Source organism: Protopterus annectens, chromosome 4.part1 (assembly GCF_019279795.1).
Source record: "Protopterus annectens isolate FY-2018-M chromosome 4.part1, PAN1.0, whole genome shotgun sequence".
Classification (NCBI taxonomy): domain Eukaryota; kingdom Metazoa; phylum Chordata; order Ceratodontiformes; family Protopteridae; genus Protopterus; species Protopterus annectens.
Window position 1 is genome coordinate 153,284,318 of NC_056734.1, and position 15,048 is coordinate 153,299,365.

At 39.2% G+C, this 15,048-nt stretch overlaps 1 protein-coding gene across 1 annotated transcript in view; it reads left to right on the top strand.

Annotated features, from left to right (window-relative positions):
• Positions 1-15,048, top strand: part of SLC2A2 (solute carrier family 2 member 2) — a 438,812-nt gene that overhangs the window by 273,057 nt on the left and 150,707 nt on the right. The window contains exon 5 of the mRNA XM_044070056.1: positions 13,382-13,497. Within this exon, the coding sequence (XP_043925991.1) occupies positions 13,382-13,497 (116 nt within the window). The remainder of the gene's footprint in view (positions 1-13,381; positions 13,498-15,048) is intronic.

Below are 15,048 nucleotides of genomic sequence, written 5' to 3' on the forward strand. Positions count from 1 at the left end.
CTGAACATTTCCCCTTGTCCTCTACCTGCTGCTTTTCCTTTGTCCTGTGTTGAGTGCTGCTTTGTTTTCCCGGAATTAGAAGTGATACTAACTCACAGCAATTCAAATCATTCTTACAGTATGCTTGAATAAAAAGGGAAGAACAGGATAAGTCAAAGGTATAGAAATGTAGTATGTGATGCCTTCATTACTATAAGCAAAATCACACTGGCTTCCCTTTAAACGAATATGAGAGCTAATAATTTCATTTCAAGTCCTGTTTCATCTGGCAAACAGAGAATGCATATTATGCTTGTGGTGTGCCTCATTATGTTATCTCCCTATCTTTGTTTTCTGTTATCTCTCTATCTCTGTTTTCATCATCCTATCCACACAATCTTACACTGTGCTTATTCCCTCTAGCCTGCAGTTTTTTTGTTTTTGGGGTTTTTTTTTGGTTTTGTTTAGCTTATTTGTCATGATATCACTTGTTTTTTTTTTTTTTTTTTTCCTGCCCTTGTTGGAAAACCATTTTGTAGCAATGCGTAAAAAGAAAAACAGAGCTGCATATGTCCTGTAATATTTAGAAGAGTTTTTTGTTTGTTTGTTTTACTTTTAAGGCATCTTTATAGCTGTACATGGCTCTCAGATATCTGGAGTTTCACACAATGCCCAGATTTTTGTTTCATACTTTTGGTCTGTTCATCTTGCAGTTTGCAGTTTTCTGGCAAATCACTGAATTTTTGAAGTCACCAAATCATTGCCAGACATTTGAGTTTCAGAGATCATATCCTTCAGAATATGCATGGTAATGCAAAACCTGTTATTCTGGCAACTTTCTAAGCAAGAGAGCAATATTTAAAACCTGTCTCTAATTTTGGGCCTTTATCCCCCGCCGCCAGGGCCTTTATCCCCAGCGGCTAACCAGTGTTTTTCTCTTTGTGCAGAATTCTTGTGCTAAAAGGTTGAGAGGTATGTAGCTGCATCAGTCCAGCAGTGCAGTGGTGCAGCAGTAGCGTTGTCACCTCACAGCAAGAGGTTCTCTGGTTCGATTCTTGGCTGGGGTGCCTTCTGTGCATTGTCTGCATGTCCTCGCTGTGTTTGTGTGGGTTTCTGTAGAGTGTTCCTGTTTCCTCCCATGTTACAAAGACATGCATCTGATGTGTTTCTCCCTGGGCCTCTGCTGAAAATTGGCTTCCGTCCAAGTCAGACTTTCCTGGTTAACAAATGTTAAATAAATTTGCAGGAACAGTTTCTGCCATGTTCTCTTTGCAACTTCATATCTTCTCAAGTATTAGCTCAAGGCTCATGTCACTCTCGCACTCTAGACTATGATCCATTTAATGAAGGAAAGGAGACTGATAACCCATCATAAACTGAAGTCAGCTATGTTATCCCAGCACCTTTACTGCAGTCTTCATTATGGAGTATGCATCTGACCATTGTCTAGTATGACAGTAAAAGGAGCTGCCTTTTTAACCAAACCACTGACATCTAAAATACAGAGGTATCCTTGTAAACTCCATAATGACTTATCTTATTCTACATTAATGTTTCTTTATCCTATGGTATATTATTTCCCAGTTGGCTGTGGCATTCTGCTACTGTAAGGATGTCTATTAGTTCTGCTTCCACTCTCTAGACATATTCTTCTCCACACAGTATCGACAGCTTCCAGTTATGTTATATGCCTGTTTTGCCATCTTGTACAGTAGCTTTGCCACTAATAGTAGAATTTATGTCTAGTACTGCTACCCTTTCTCACAAAAGGGTCAGTTCAGTCCCTCTGCTTAGCCAGTCTTTACTATTAAAGTCTTCTCTCAAGCGGTATGATAGCACATGGAAACAGATCCAATGTCCCATCAGAAACTAATAGGATAAACTAAAACCATATTGGTTTAAAAAAAAAGGTCACATTTCTCCAGAAAGTTTAGTTGCTGAAAACAATGAAAACATAAGTAAAATATCATCTAAGTTTAAAAAAAATCTTCATTATCAGTCCAAGAATACAAGTCTGCCTTGGTAATCTTGTATATGAAAGAAAAGTGTCATGATTATAAGACATTTATAAATTACTTATTTGCTATTCGTGAATACTTGTGACTGATTTCTGGAGTCATAGAAAACAGACTAAAATAACAAAAGTATAGTTGCACAATACACAAATATTGCATGCATATGTCTCAACTCTTAATGTATCATACCAAATAAAACAGCATATACTAATACAGTTTGATATAGTATACATCATGGACCCCTGTATATATCCACAGATTATTCACAGAGACAGTGTCCTAAACCTTGTTCCTGAGTGGGGAGTGGATTAAATTAGTTAATCATGACCAAAGAGTAGCAGCAAGCTTCTGAAGCTAATGAAAATGTTGCTGCTTTTTCTTGCCTGCAGTTAGAGAACTGATGCTATTGCAGCTTTAACTAGCAGTGTGCTTAGTGTATTAGGTATGCTGTTAACTGCCTTTTCCTTTTCAAACTACTGGTCGGTTAAAGCTGTTCAACAATCAGCATATACTTAAGAGTGAGTGAATCAGTTTATTTCATAAGACACATCCAGTCTAGATATTTTTTCTCTTCTTATCTGGAGAGATGTTTCTGCAGTGGTTCAGACTTGTATCACACTGTTTTTGGCTGCATTCTTTCACAGACCACCAGGAGATTTAAAACCTTTCTTAATGATTTGGATGAATGTTTGTTATTTTAACATATTAGAACTGTAATACTGCTGTTTTGTCACCTTCTTTCTATAAAGATATTTACTTTGCTTTACTGAAAGAGCTATCCATTATCTTTTAAGCCACATAGCACTAAATTTTACACTACTGGCCTTCCATTGTTGTAGATTTTTCCTCGGTATTGCTATCACTTGCTTCACTGTTTACCATCAGATACCTGCCTTTTTGTGTGGGCACTATCTTGTAACTAATGGGTAGTATATATTTAAAAAAGTTGAGTTGTATTTGCTTCAGCTTTATTTATTTGCATTGCATTATATTTTTATCTTGCAGCTTCAAACACTACCAATCATATATTTGCCTACTAAATTTACCCTGGATTTTCACGGACTCTCCTTTCTCCTTATCACAGATCTCACTTGAGACAGACCAGTAGCATGTTTATCAATCTGTTCTCTGCTGTTATAACATTCTCCCTTTCTGTTGTTCGTCAAGAGTCTGGGACAAAGCCAAAATAATGGGAGAGCAAAGGCCTAAAATCAGGGACATTTTTAGATATTATTACATTAAAGAAAAAAAAAGATCAATAGTTTTCATATCAGCATACATTTTCTGAAAAATAAGTAGGAAACTTTAATCTCTGGCATTATTGTCCAAGTGTAATCCTTAGTGACTTAACAGAAGTAGTGTGTGTGTGTGTGTGTGTGTGTGTGTGTGTGTGTGTGTGTGTGTGTGTGTGTGTGTGTGTGTGTGTGTGTGTGTGTGTGTGTGTTTATATGGGTTTATATGATTTAATCGAGTTTTTAGAAACTCGAAATTCATATGGTTGAGACAATATGACTGAGTTTCTGAAAACTCAAAATAAAAAAAAAAATCTATGTTTTTGCAGGGGTGGACGCCACCTGCACCCCCACACAGCCCCTGAAAATTATATATACCAACATCAAAATCACGTGTGATCTCGCAGTCGGTATATATAATTTGGGGGGGCACAGCCCCCACATGGGGAGTGCAGGGAGCTTGCTCCCCTACAAAACATAGATTTGTTTTCTTTTATTTCAAACTTGCTCATATGGTCTACACCATATGAATTTCGACTTTCCAAAAACTTGATGAAGTCATTTAAACCTATATATAACTCTCTCTCTCTCTCTCTATATATATATATATATATATATATATATATATAAATATATATATATATATATATATATATATATATATATATATATATGAGTCTACTGCTCTACATTGAAAGAACACTTCTTCGAAACAGAGCAGGAGACCCACACTTCAGCGATAGTTCACTTCAAAGAAAATGAACTTTTGCTGAAGTCTAGTTCCCCGGGCGACCAAAAAAAACCCCCACTAAAACATGTTTTTGCAGGGGGGCAAGCCCCCATGTGGGAGGCTGTGCCCCCCACACCCCCCTACTTAAATATACCAACTCCGAGATTGCACTACAGCAGGGAAAAGGTAATATTCCCATTCCGTGCTGTAGTGTGACTGCCGAAGTCAATGTTCGAAGTTTCACTACTTCGAACAAGTGGACTCGGTGAAGTGGGTTTAAAGAAGTGAAACTTCAAACATCTGCACAGATCCCTTATATATATATATATATATATATATATATATATATATATATATATATACATATGGTTTACTATCAAAAAGTAGAAAGTCAAATAAAAATATTATCATTTGATCAAATTGACATTCTGAATTTGATAATGTCACTTGTATGGAATGTTGAAAATCATCACCTCAATGTCCTCATTTGAACAAAATCAGAATGTCATGATGTGACGCCAGACCCTCAGGAAGCTGTGCTGAAGCTGCTGTATGACTGGTACGTCTACAGCACAAGTTTTTACAGTTTTGCAGGGGGCAAGCACCACTGCACCCCCCCCCATGTGGAACCCCACACCCCCCTACAAATTATATATTCCAACTCCAAGATCACACTACAGTGAGGAAAAGGGTAAATTTCCCAATCCCCACTGTAGCATGATCTGTTATCAGAACGTTGAATGCACATTAGCGAATGTAGACTCCCATTCACTAATGTGCATTCGACATTTTCAGAACAGCATTATGGAAACTGGTAAAGATGAATTTGACCATTCCAGATTTACGTAAGTGCCATTCCACATTGTATGTATGTGTATATACACACACGCACACACACATATATATATATATATATATATATATATATATATATATATATATGTGTGTGTGTGTGTGTGTGTGTGTGTGTGTGTGGGTCTACTTTGTGTTGTTGAATCTCATTTCACTGAATTTCATTTCACCCCGACCACATCGCTGAAAACAGAAATTACTGAAAACTCATTTCACTGAATCTCATTTCACTGAACTGAACTTAGTATATATGGCACTTTGTAGAGTACTGTAAGGCAAGTAAAAGGTATATGCCCATTTCCCCACTGTAGTGCAATCCTGGAGTTAGTATATATAGTTATCAGGGGTGTGGAGGGCACAGGCCCCCACATTGGGGGTGGGGCGGAGCCTCCCACCTTGTTTGTTTTATATTGTATTTTACCAAAAACTTCAAAACAATGCATTTTAAACAATAGACATGAATAGTTGCAACACCAATGACTAACTCTCTCAAGAAGACAAAATGTATTCAAACTAATTGTGGGTTTTTGCCCCCATACCCCCAATGTGGGGGCTCTGCCCCTCACCACCCTAACTATATATATACTAACTCCAGGATCGCACTACAGTGGGGAAAAGGGCATATACCTTTTACTTGCCTTACAGTACTCTACACAGTGCCATATATACTAACTGCAGTTCAGTGAAATGAGATTCAGTGAAATGAATTTTCAGTAATTTGAGGTTTCAGCGAAGTGGTCAGGGTGAATTGAAATTCAGTGAAATGAGATTCAATGAAACAAAGTAGACCCATATATGTGTATGTATATATATATATATATATATATATATATATATATATATATATATATATACATACATATATGAGACAGGGCAAAAACATGAGGTGAAATAGGGGATGTTCTGCAAAATTATGATCAATTGAAAGGTTAAAAACAGTATTCTCAGTAAATGTAGGCAGCACACCAATGTGTAGGCTTGACCTACCATAAATCTAGAATTATAATCTGTATATGTCAATAAGTCACCATCATAGTTAGCTCTGTGGTATTGAGGAATAAAGCCCTCACTATGGACCAGGCAACCCATAATCAATTAACAGCTTAGGCTTCTGAGATGCTAGCAGGGAGAGATGGACATGCCTATCATGGGGAGAGGGCATTCATCTAGATGATCCAAGCAGACAGGCATAGTTCATAGAATGAACTAGCTGTCAGGTGTAAAATAGGTGAATGCGGGGGGGGGGGGGGGGGACAAGACTAGAAGCACTGTCCTTTTTTTCTGTGTTGTATTGGCTTGTCTTCTAATCAGTCAAGGACCCCAGTAGTCCAGATGGTCATGTATCTTCACAAATCAAACAGTCCTACAAATACCAGAATGAGAGAGCTAAACCTGTTGTTGCACATCAGTGTCTTCCTCACCTCTGGTATAGACTCCCACAGCAGGTAAAACTGTGTGATATACTATCTTCCTGCAAATGAGACCAGGATAATTGGATGGGTATTCATAAGGTCACTTTGGGCATGACTGGCAACTCCCTCCTCAAGAACAGAAGTATAGTCTAAGGAGGGAACTGGCAAGCCATTATGTTCTGGAAACTCAGTTGCCTTGAAGATGTTCTTCGTGTTTCACTGTTGCAGTCATTACATGTGGGTTATCTGCTTGCAGGTAGCCCTCAGTCGGCCTGATTAACAAAGTCTTGGGTCCTGTGTCAGTTGCTGTCTTTTCTTCTGTGACGTCAGGTCAGGGGTATAAAACATGCAGCTGATATCATTACATCAGTCTTTCTTGCCGTACAGTGCCCGAAGCAGAAGCAGTTCGCAAGTGCCAGTCGGCCGACTCCTGAAATTTTCATTTTCGAGTTTCAGAACAGAAGTCTTCAACTAAAAGCTAAGTACCCCGTTGGGGAAACTTTTTCTTGCTCTAAACTGATGTCAGTAAAAGTATTTCTTGTGGAAAGCAAATACCTCATAAAGATTTTCATTTGTACTGTATTCCTTGCCTAGGCCCTGACCACGACGTACCTCGCTGTCGGTTTTGTGCCTTATTGAAACCACAAACTATCCGTCATCGGTATATTTGCGCTTATAAATTTTTTGGTGCTCGATTCAATTATCCTGATATGTCTTCAGTAAGCCATCCGACTACCGACATTCTGAAAAAATGCAAAGATAAAGACAGAGACAGGCCGCCTAGGTCCAAAGCTTCCGACGATGCTTCTCCTAAGCCAGTCACCAGTTCACCGGTACTCAGTGAGGCGCTTTCGCAGCCACTGATACCTGCCACTTCAGATTCACAGGCCTCTACTGAAACCCATTCTGAGTCTGGTATGCCACGAGATGCTTCAGCTGTGGAACCTGCGGATGTCTCTACCTTGGATGGGTTCGGATCCGCTGTGCAGGCTCCGGCTTCTGAGGGTATATTCAGGCCTACTGACTTGCATATTAAACTGGCACCCTCTTCTTCTTCAAGACCTAAAACTCGAACCATGTCTAGAAAACTGACACCCAGACCGCATGGTCAGGCCTCTATGCCAAAAGAACAAATGATAAGAATGACTGAAGGCCTTATTACTTTAATCAGGGGAAGCCAACCTTCGTTCTCTAAGAGACCTAGGATTGAGTTTGCTTATGATACTTCTGACCAGGATTCTGAAATTTCTGTTTCCTCTGATGACCAGGATTTACCCTTATCTACCTATGAGGATTCTGATACAGAGGACTCTATTCCCTCTGCTTCCCCCCAGAGGATTTCTCTTTTGGTGAAACCTTGCATACTCTCAGGGAGCTTTTTCGTTGGGAAAGTCATGATTTCTCTGATTCTAAAAAGAGGCTTAGGGATTTCTTACTCCTGCCCCAGCACAGGCCTTTGGCTATACCTCCTGTACTGGACATTGTTGATGATGCCTTTTTGGAGTCTAGCTTGGCCCCTGACTCCTTACCTCCTGCTCCCAGAAAACCTGATAGACATTACAGGGTTCCTGACTTTCTCAAGTTCCTTTTTAAAAATCCTACTGCGGATCCTGAGACCATCTTACAGGGGCCCAAGGGCATTAAGGCTACTACTGCCAAAAATCCTACCCCCTCTGATAGAGACTCCAGGGCTCTGAATAGATGGGGTAAGAAGGTATACACTTCTGCAACCTTGGCCATTAGGGCCTTAAACTGCCAGTTTCATATGTTAAAGTATCAGCAGCATATTATTGGGTTGCTTAAACAGAAGATTATGCTGATTCCTGACTGTGCCGAAAATAAGGATTTACAGGATTTAATGCATTCTGCTGAACAGGCTGGAAAACATACTTTGCAATGTGGTTTTGATTCACTAGAGGCATCTTGCAGGGCTGCTGTTACTGGGTGTGTACTTAGAAGGCATGCTTGGCTTAAAGACCATTCCTTGCCAGATCATGTTAAAGCTAAATTACTGGATGCTTCCTTAAATCAGGATCGCCTGTTTGGCAACAAAGCAGAAGAAATTCTTAAAAAGATGGAGGAAAAAGCTAAATCTATGCAAACTGTTAAAGATTTCCTACAAGTACAGCCTCCAAGATTTAGTAGGCATTGGCCCTCTAAGAATTGGTCCTTTCCTGCCTCTTCCAGGCCTTCTCAGTCCAAACCCAGACCCAGCAGAACACAGAGGCTTCAGTCTCTGGGTACGCACAGGAGTAAGCAGTGGGGGCTCCCACTTCCAAATCAGGGAGTAGTAAGACTCCTCCCTATGGTAAACTGTCTCAATGACTTAACTTTAAAACTTCCAAGCACTTCTCAACTGACTGCTCCTTTAGGGGAAAGATTGCTCTGCAGGCAAAAAACTGTTAACTCATTACCCAGGACAAATGGGTTTTAAATATATTTTCCCAAGGATACAGATTTCACTTCCACACATTACCAACCCCAAATGGTTGGCCAGATCTACCCCCAAATCAGTGGGCAGAGGCTCAACAGCAAGTTATCTCTCTCTCTTAAACATAAAGGCTATTCAAACTGTACCAGAAGAGGAAAAGGGACAAGGTTTCTACTCACGACTTTTCCTGGTACCCAGAAAAGACAACTCATGGCATCATATCCTGGACCTGTCTATCTTAAACATCTTTTTGGTGATTCCAAAATTCAAGATGCTAACTCTTCACCAGTTGCTTCCTATGCTAGGCAAAGATGCCTGGTTGGCAACACTCGATTTAAAGGAAGCCTACCTGCACATCCCAATCAAGTAATCTTGCAGAAGATACCTTTGCTTCAAAGCAGGCTACATGCACTATCAGTTCTCTACACTGCCCTTTGGCTTGTCTACTGTGCCCAGGGTATTCACAAAGTGCCTAGCTCCAGTCATTGCATTTTGCAGGCAAAGAAATATTCAAATATACCCATACCTGGATGATTGTCTAATTCAGGCAGAAAGCCAGGACATACTTTTGAATCATCTGTCATTTGTACAAAAGGTGCTAACTTGTCTGGGGTACACCATAATCGAAAATAAATCACATCTGGTACCCTGTCAACAAATTATATTCCTGGGAGCAAGCTTGAACACAACTTCCCAGATGGCTTTCCTCATGCCAGAGAAACAAATTCATTTGACAACTTACTTCAAACTAATGGCCACAAAAACCATGCTATCTACAAGGCAAATACTGCAAGCCTTGGGGTTCATGGCCTCCTGCATTCTACTAATTCCATATGCAAGACTGCATATGAGGAAACTACAATGGTATCTAAAAAGCCTATGGTGTCAACATTCTCAGGATCTAGAAGCAATGATTCTTATCATACCTTGCCTATGGTTAGAGTTCCATTGGTGGGCAGAGGCCTGCCACCACAACAAGGGGCTACCATTCACTCTATCCCCTGCCACCCAAACCCTAACAACAGATGCGTCAGACTATGCATAGGGGGATCATCTGGCAGGGAAAGTGCATTCAGGGCAAAGGGAACCCAAATCGAATGCACCTACATATAAATCAGAAAGAAATGTTAGCTGTACAGAATGCTCTGACAGCCTTCAAGGACCACATTCTTCCAGGGCAATTAATGGTAAAGACGGAAAACACCACTGTTATGTGGTACATAAACAAGCAGGGGGGTATCCATTCTTACCCCCTCTGCAGACAAGCCATGGCTCTGTGGAACACATCCTTGAGCTACCAAGTGCATCTACAAGCTCAATTCTTGAAAGGAAAGCTAAATACACTGACAGACGAACTAAGCAGAAACCTCATGGAACCACACGAGTGGAAACAGGATCCAAAGACTTTCAACATGTTGATAAACAAATGGGGGAGCCCAGATATATACCTGTTTGTCTCCCCCCAGAACTACTACTTGGACAAATTCTGCACAAGGACTCCCCACAAACAAGCTTGGAAAGTGGATGCTTTGTCCTTCAGCTAGAAAAACCTATCAGTTTATGTCTTTCCTCCTCTGCCTCTCCTCTCCAAAGTACTACTAAAGATCAAGCAGGACAAACCAAGGACGATATTGATTGCACCAGACTGGCCATGCCAACACTGGTACCCCTTCTTGTGCAGTGTGCCACTGCTGGCTCCATGGCACCTGCTTCAGACCCCTACCCTGTTGTCAAAGCAGGAGAACCAGATTCTGCACCCTCAGCTTCAAACCCTGAACCTGGCAGCCTGGCTAATTACCTAATCTCTCCATTATCATCCCTCAGTGTTGGATGTCATTTTGGAGGCAAGGAAGCCTAGCACTAGAAAATCCTGTGCTGAAAAATGGAAAAGATTCTGTGCCCAAACCCACACTCAAGGGATGAGCACAGCAGTGCCCAATTTACCTCAGATTCTTCAATACTTAACTGAGATGCTTCACAAGGGCCTTTCTTTTTCCTCCATCAAAGTTCACGGCTCATCCATTTCAGCTCATTACAACACAGAACCACACCTCTTCTCTCATCCACTGCTCAAGCAGTTCTTCAAAGGGGAAAAAAACTTAAGACCACCCAGGAGATCCCCTACTCCAGCCTGGGACCTTAACTTTGTATTGGAAAAACTCACTCTCCTTCCTTTTGAGCCAGCAGCAAGTGCAGATTTAAAATTCCTTTCTTGGAAAACAGCCTTCCTTTTCGCTATCACTTCAGCAAAAAGTGTATCTGAATTACAGGCCCTTATGCAGTGGAGCTTTTTATCATCTTGCGGCAGGGGCAGAGGGAAGGCTATTTCAAAACAAACCATTTCTAAATGGATAGGCCATTGCATTTTTTTCTGCTATAAGCATCATGGAAAACCTATCCTACAGGGAATTAGACCCCATTCAACCAGGGCTGCATCTACCTCTACAGCCTTTCTCAGAGGTGTACCTACCAGGGACATCCTTGAAGCTGCTACCTGGAGTTCTGTACATACTTTCACTAAGCATTACCATTTGCCAAGTTTCTCTAAATCCAGAGCTGGCTTTGCCACTGCAGCCTTGCAGGGCCTTATAGCTGCTCCTAATGCTATCTAAATTCCTCCTCCTATCCTTAGATTTGGGAATCTACTCAAATGTGATGACTGCAACAGTGAAACATGAAGAACACAGTACACTTGTGTACATTTACTATAAATGTAGATGTTTGAGTGTATTCACTGTTGCAGTTCTGGTTGCCCTCCCTCCAGCCCCCTGACTTCTCTTGGCTGTACCTCTATTTTCCTTTACTATGCTTAAAAGCTTTTTGGTGTATTTGCTTTTTTGTTGGAGGTATAACCTTGTGTGTATATATATATATATATATATATATATATATATATATATATATATAATTGCTTCCCATTGGGGGGCATCTGACATCTGGGGGCAAGAAAAACTGATATAATGGCATCGGCTGCATGCTTTATACCCCTGACTACCTGACGTCACAGAAGATGAGACAGCAACCAACACAGGACCCAAGACTTTGATAATCAGGCCGACTGAGGGCTACTGCAAGCAGATAACCCAAATGTGATGACTGCAACAGTGAATACACTCTACATTTATAGTAAGTGTACACAACTGTACTATTTTAGTGCCGTCATTTTCAAAGCCGTTTATTATTGTGGATTTTTGCTTTCCTGAAATTCAGTGGCATTTCTACAGCTTTGTGAAATGTGAGAGGAGAAAATGTAAGCAAAACCAATGCATGCTTAGTGTGTGAGCAAAATACCTTCTATGTAAATGGCTCTGTCCCTTTGGTTTGAGTAATGAAGTCTGCACAATGTCAATTACTGTTCTGAAAAACACCTCTGTTAAGCATGTGATCTTACTGAGCAGTGTGCTGCTTTTATAACCGTCAAGAGCTCTGTCAGTGTAGCACTTAGGCTTGCAGACTTCGTAGATGAATGGGAAACAAATAGAGATTAACAGATGTCCAGCAGACATTCACTTAATGCAGTATCTTAATACTGCAGCTGTTCATCTGTACACAGGTACAATTCACTGCCAATTCATACCCAGAGGACAAGATGCTAAATGTCCTCTCAGTATACATTTCTTACTCAACATCAGAGTTTAAGTTGGTCTTCTGACCACAGAGCATGCCAGTAATATCACATGAGCAATAGATATGCCTTTTGTATAAAAAACACAAAGATAGGAATCCAGTTATATGCTTTGTGGACATCTATAAAAACAGCTCTTATCCACCTCAGATTGTACAGGCATGTAAATCAATTATATGAATGTTTTGCTTCTGGTTCATAATCCTTGTATGTTTCAAATGTCTGGTCAATAATTCATTAATCCAGTAAATGATAATCAGTCTTTGTGTCTTTTATGGCACCCTATGAGACTCCTTAGTGAAAGTCCCAAGTTAAGTACAAAACTCAGAACATAACAGGAAAATATGAGACTCACAGTTATAAAAAAATAAATACATTTTACAGAGGGAAAACCCTACTGCATCCCATTACTTAACTATACTAATTCTGAGCTTGTACCTTGGAGAAGAGGAAATATTCCAACATACATTAATTTTAGAGACAATATATATTTATATCTATAGTTAAATTTAAATTTGCACTATTCTGAAGATCACACTTATGGTCCTCAAACATACAACAGGAAGCCCCTTTTTGTTTTATATATAACTGCAGTATATACTTAAAAACAAGTAAGTGACCACTGCTTTAAATATGTTGCTATAGCAATTTATAAATCCTGGTAAATGGAAAGTGTTATAGTTACCATATTGCATGTTGTTGTCAGTGTTGTTATTTGTATTGAGTAATGTGTCTATTGTGTCTGTAATATGGGCCAGTTAATGGTACATACTATTTATGAAAAAGTTAATCTAATTACAAAGGAAATGAAAAGTTAATCTAATTACAAAAGAAATTAGCAGACAACATAAACACAATATGTTAGTAAATAAAATGTTAGAGAGGAGCTGTGCAGGTAGAATATGGACAGGGCAGTATAAGAACGTATTCCCCCTTACGTATTATACTAGTTTATTCACAAGACACTTTGACATACAGGTAAAAATTACAAACTACTAAATGTTTATGTGCTAGTTGTTTAAAGTATGACTACACTTGCATAAGTTTTGTTTTAAAAATATATATATTAATGCTGCATAAATAACCATCTGAATCCTTTCCACAGGACTGTCATCAGGGTTGACTCCGATGTATATTGGAGAGGTGTCTCCCACAAAACTAAGAGGGGCTCTTGGAACTCTGCATCAGCTGGGTGTTGTAACTGGCATTCTTATAAGTCAGGTAAGTCTGTGAACTAAACCTTGTATATATAACCATGCAAGATGTGGTGGGCAGTGTGATTTTTGCAAAAGGCTTTTTGCAAATTTAAAAAGTTCATTTATTGTGTTATTGTGATTTAAATTAAGACCACAAATATAGACTGTCATGCCTGTGTTAGTAAAGCAAAATACTGTGGATGTTTCATAGTACACTGTCAAGAATATAAATGAAAATGCTACAACATTTTATATAAATGCTGATATTTGGAGAAGAGTAATACACCTGAAAACTTGAAGAAATGTAATACACCCTCAGGAAATCTCTGTCAATAGAAGAATTGTTTGTTTTTCCTTTTTATAAACATCTGTTATGCCATGCTGGTGAAATGTATAATGCCCAGGAAGGAGTTTTGTGTGGCTTTTTTTTTTTGAATACATAACGCTTTTGTTTACAGGAAGAGGCAAACAGTGTACAAATTATTACATTAGGACAACATTCTTAAATATATGAGTGAAGAAACATGTTTACCTAAATCATGAAATCAAAGAAGGAGTGGGAGCCAAATATACTAATGAACAAGTACTTTTTTAAAGAATACTGGAAAACTCTACACACTCATTCACAAATATGCCATCAGTACTTATTTCAAAATAAGTTGTAGCAGTGACATGGCAAAGGTTGTCATTACAAACACACCTAAAATGTGTATAATGCATACAGCTTAATATAAACACACAAGAAAGAAGCAAAGACATTTTCAGCAGAGGTTCAGCTCTGCAAATTAATTTTATCAAAATGCGTAATGTGCTTCTCAGAGCAAATACACAATAAACTAGCAACAAGTCTGGTTTATCTATGCAGGGGACAGAGACCACATTTACTGGAAAACTAGCAGGTGGTGAAGTAAAAGAAAGAATCGAAATTAGAGCAGTAGATAAATGGAAACCCTGTAAAATGACCACTGTGTGGACAGTGTTTAATACTTCAGATTGAAAACTAAAGGCAAATGGGGCTTGAATGTGCATACAAAGATGAATATTAGTGGTAGCATTGATAAATTATCAATACTGCATAACTTTTACAGGTACAACAAATTTCATGAACGCAGGTAAAGAATGATGTTTTTATGATAGTCCTTTCAACAACATGAAGTACAAATAAATGCACTAAGCTTCAGATACAACTATTATAGTGTATATAAATAAATTCATTTAATCAATGAATTTATTTTCAAAATCAAGATAGTTTTATTATATTTTATAAATTATGAATTTTGCAAATGTGAGTAATTTTCTTTAAAGAGGAAAAGCATGTGGAGTAAATAGAAGGTAATTATTGTATAGCATTAGAAGTGAACTGTCAGTTGATCCATAGATAGATGGAGCCCTACATATGGCCCAAATTACCTTTGTTCCTTTAGTGACCTGGGATGCCGGAGGTCTCTTGCAAGCAGGTAAAGGAATGACAAGACAATGCCTGCTCACATCTTTCAGAGAGAATGTTTGGGGCAATCATCCAGAAGCATGTACTCTGCCTGCAGTATGCAGAAGACACCAGAGGTAGACGAAGGCA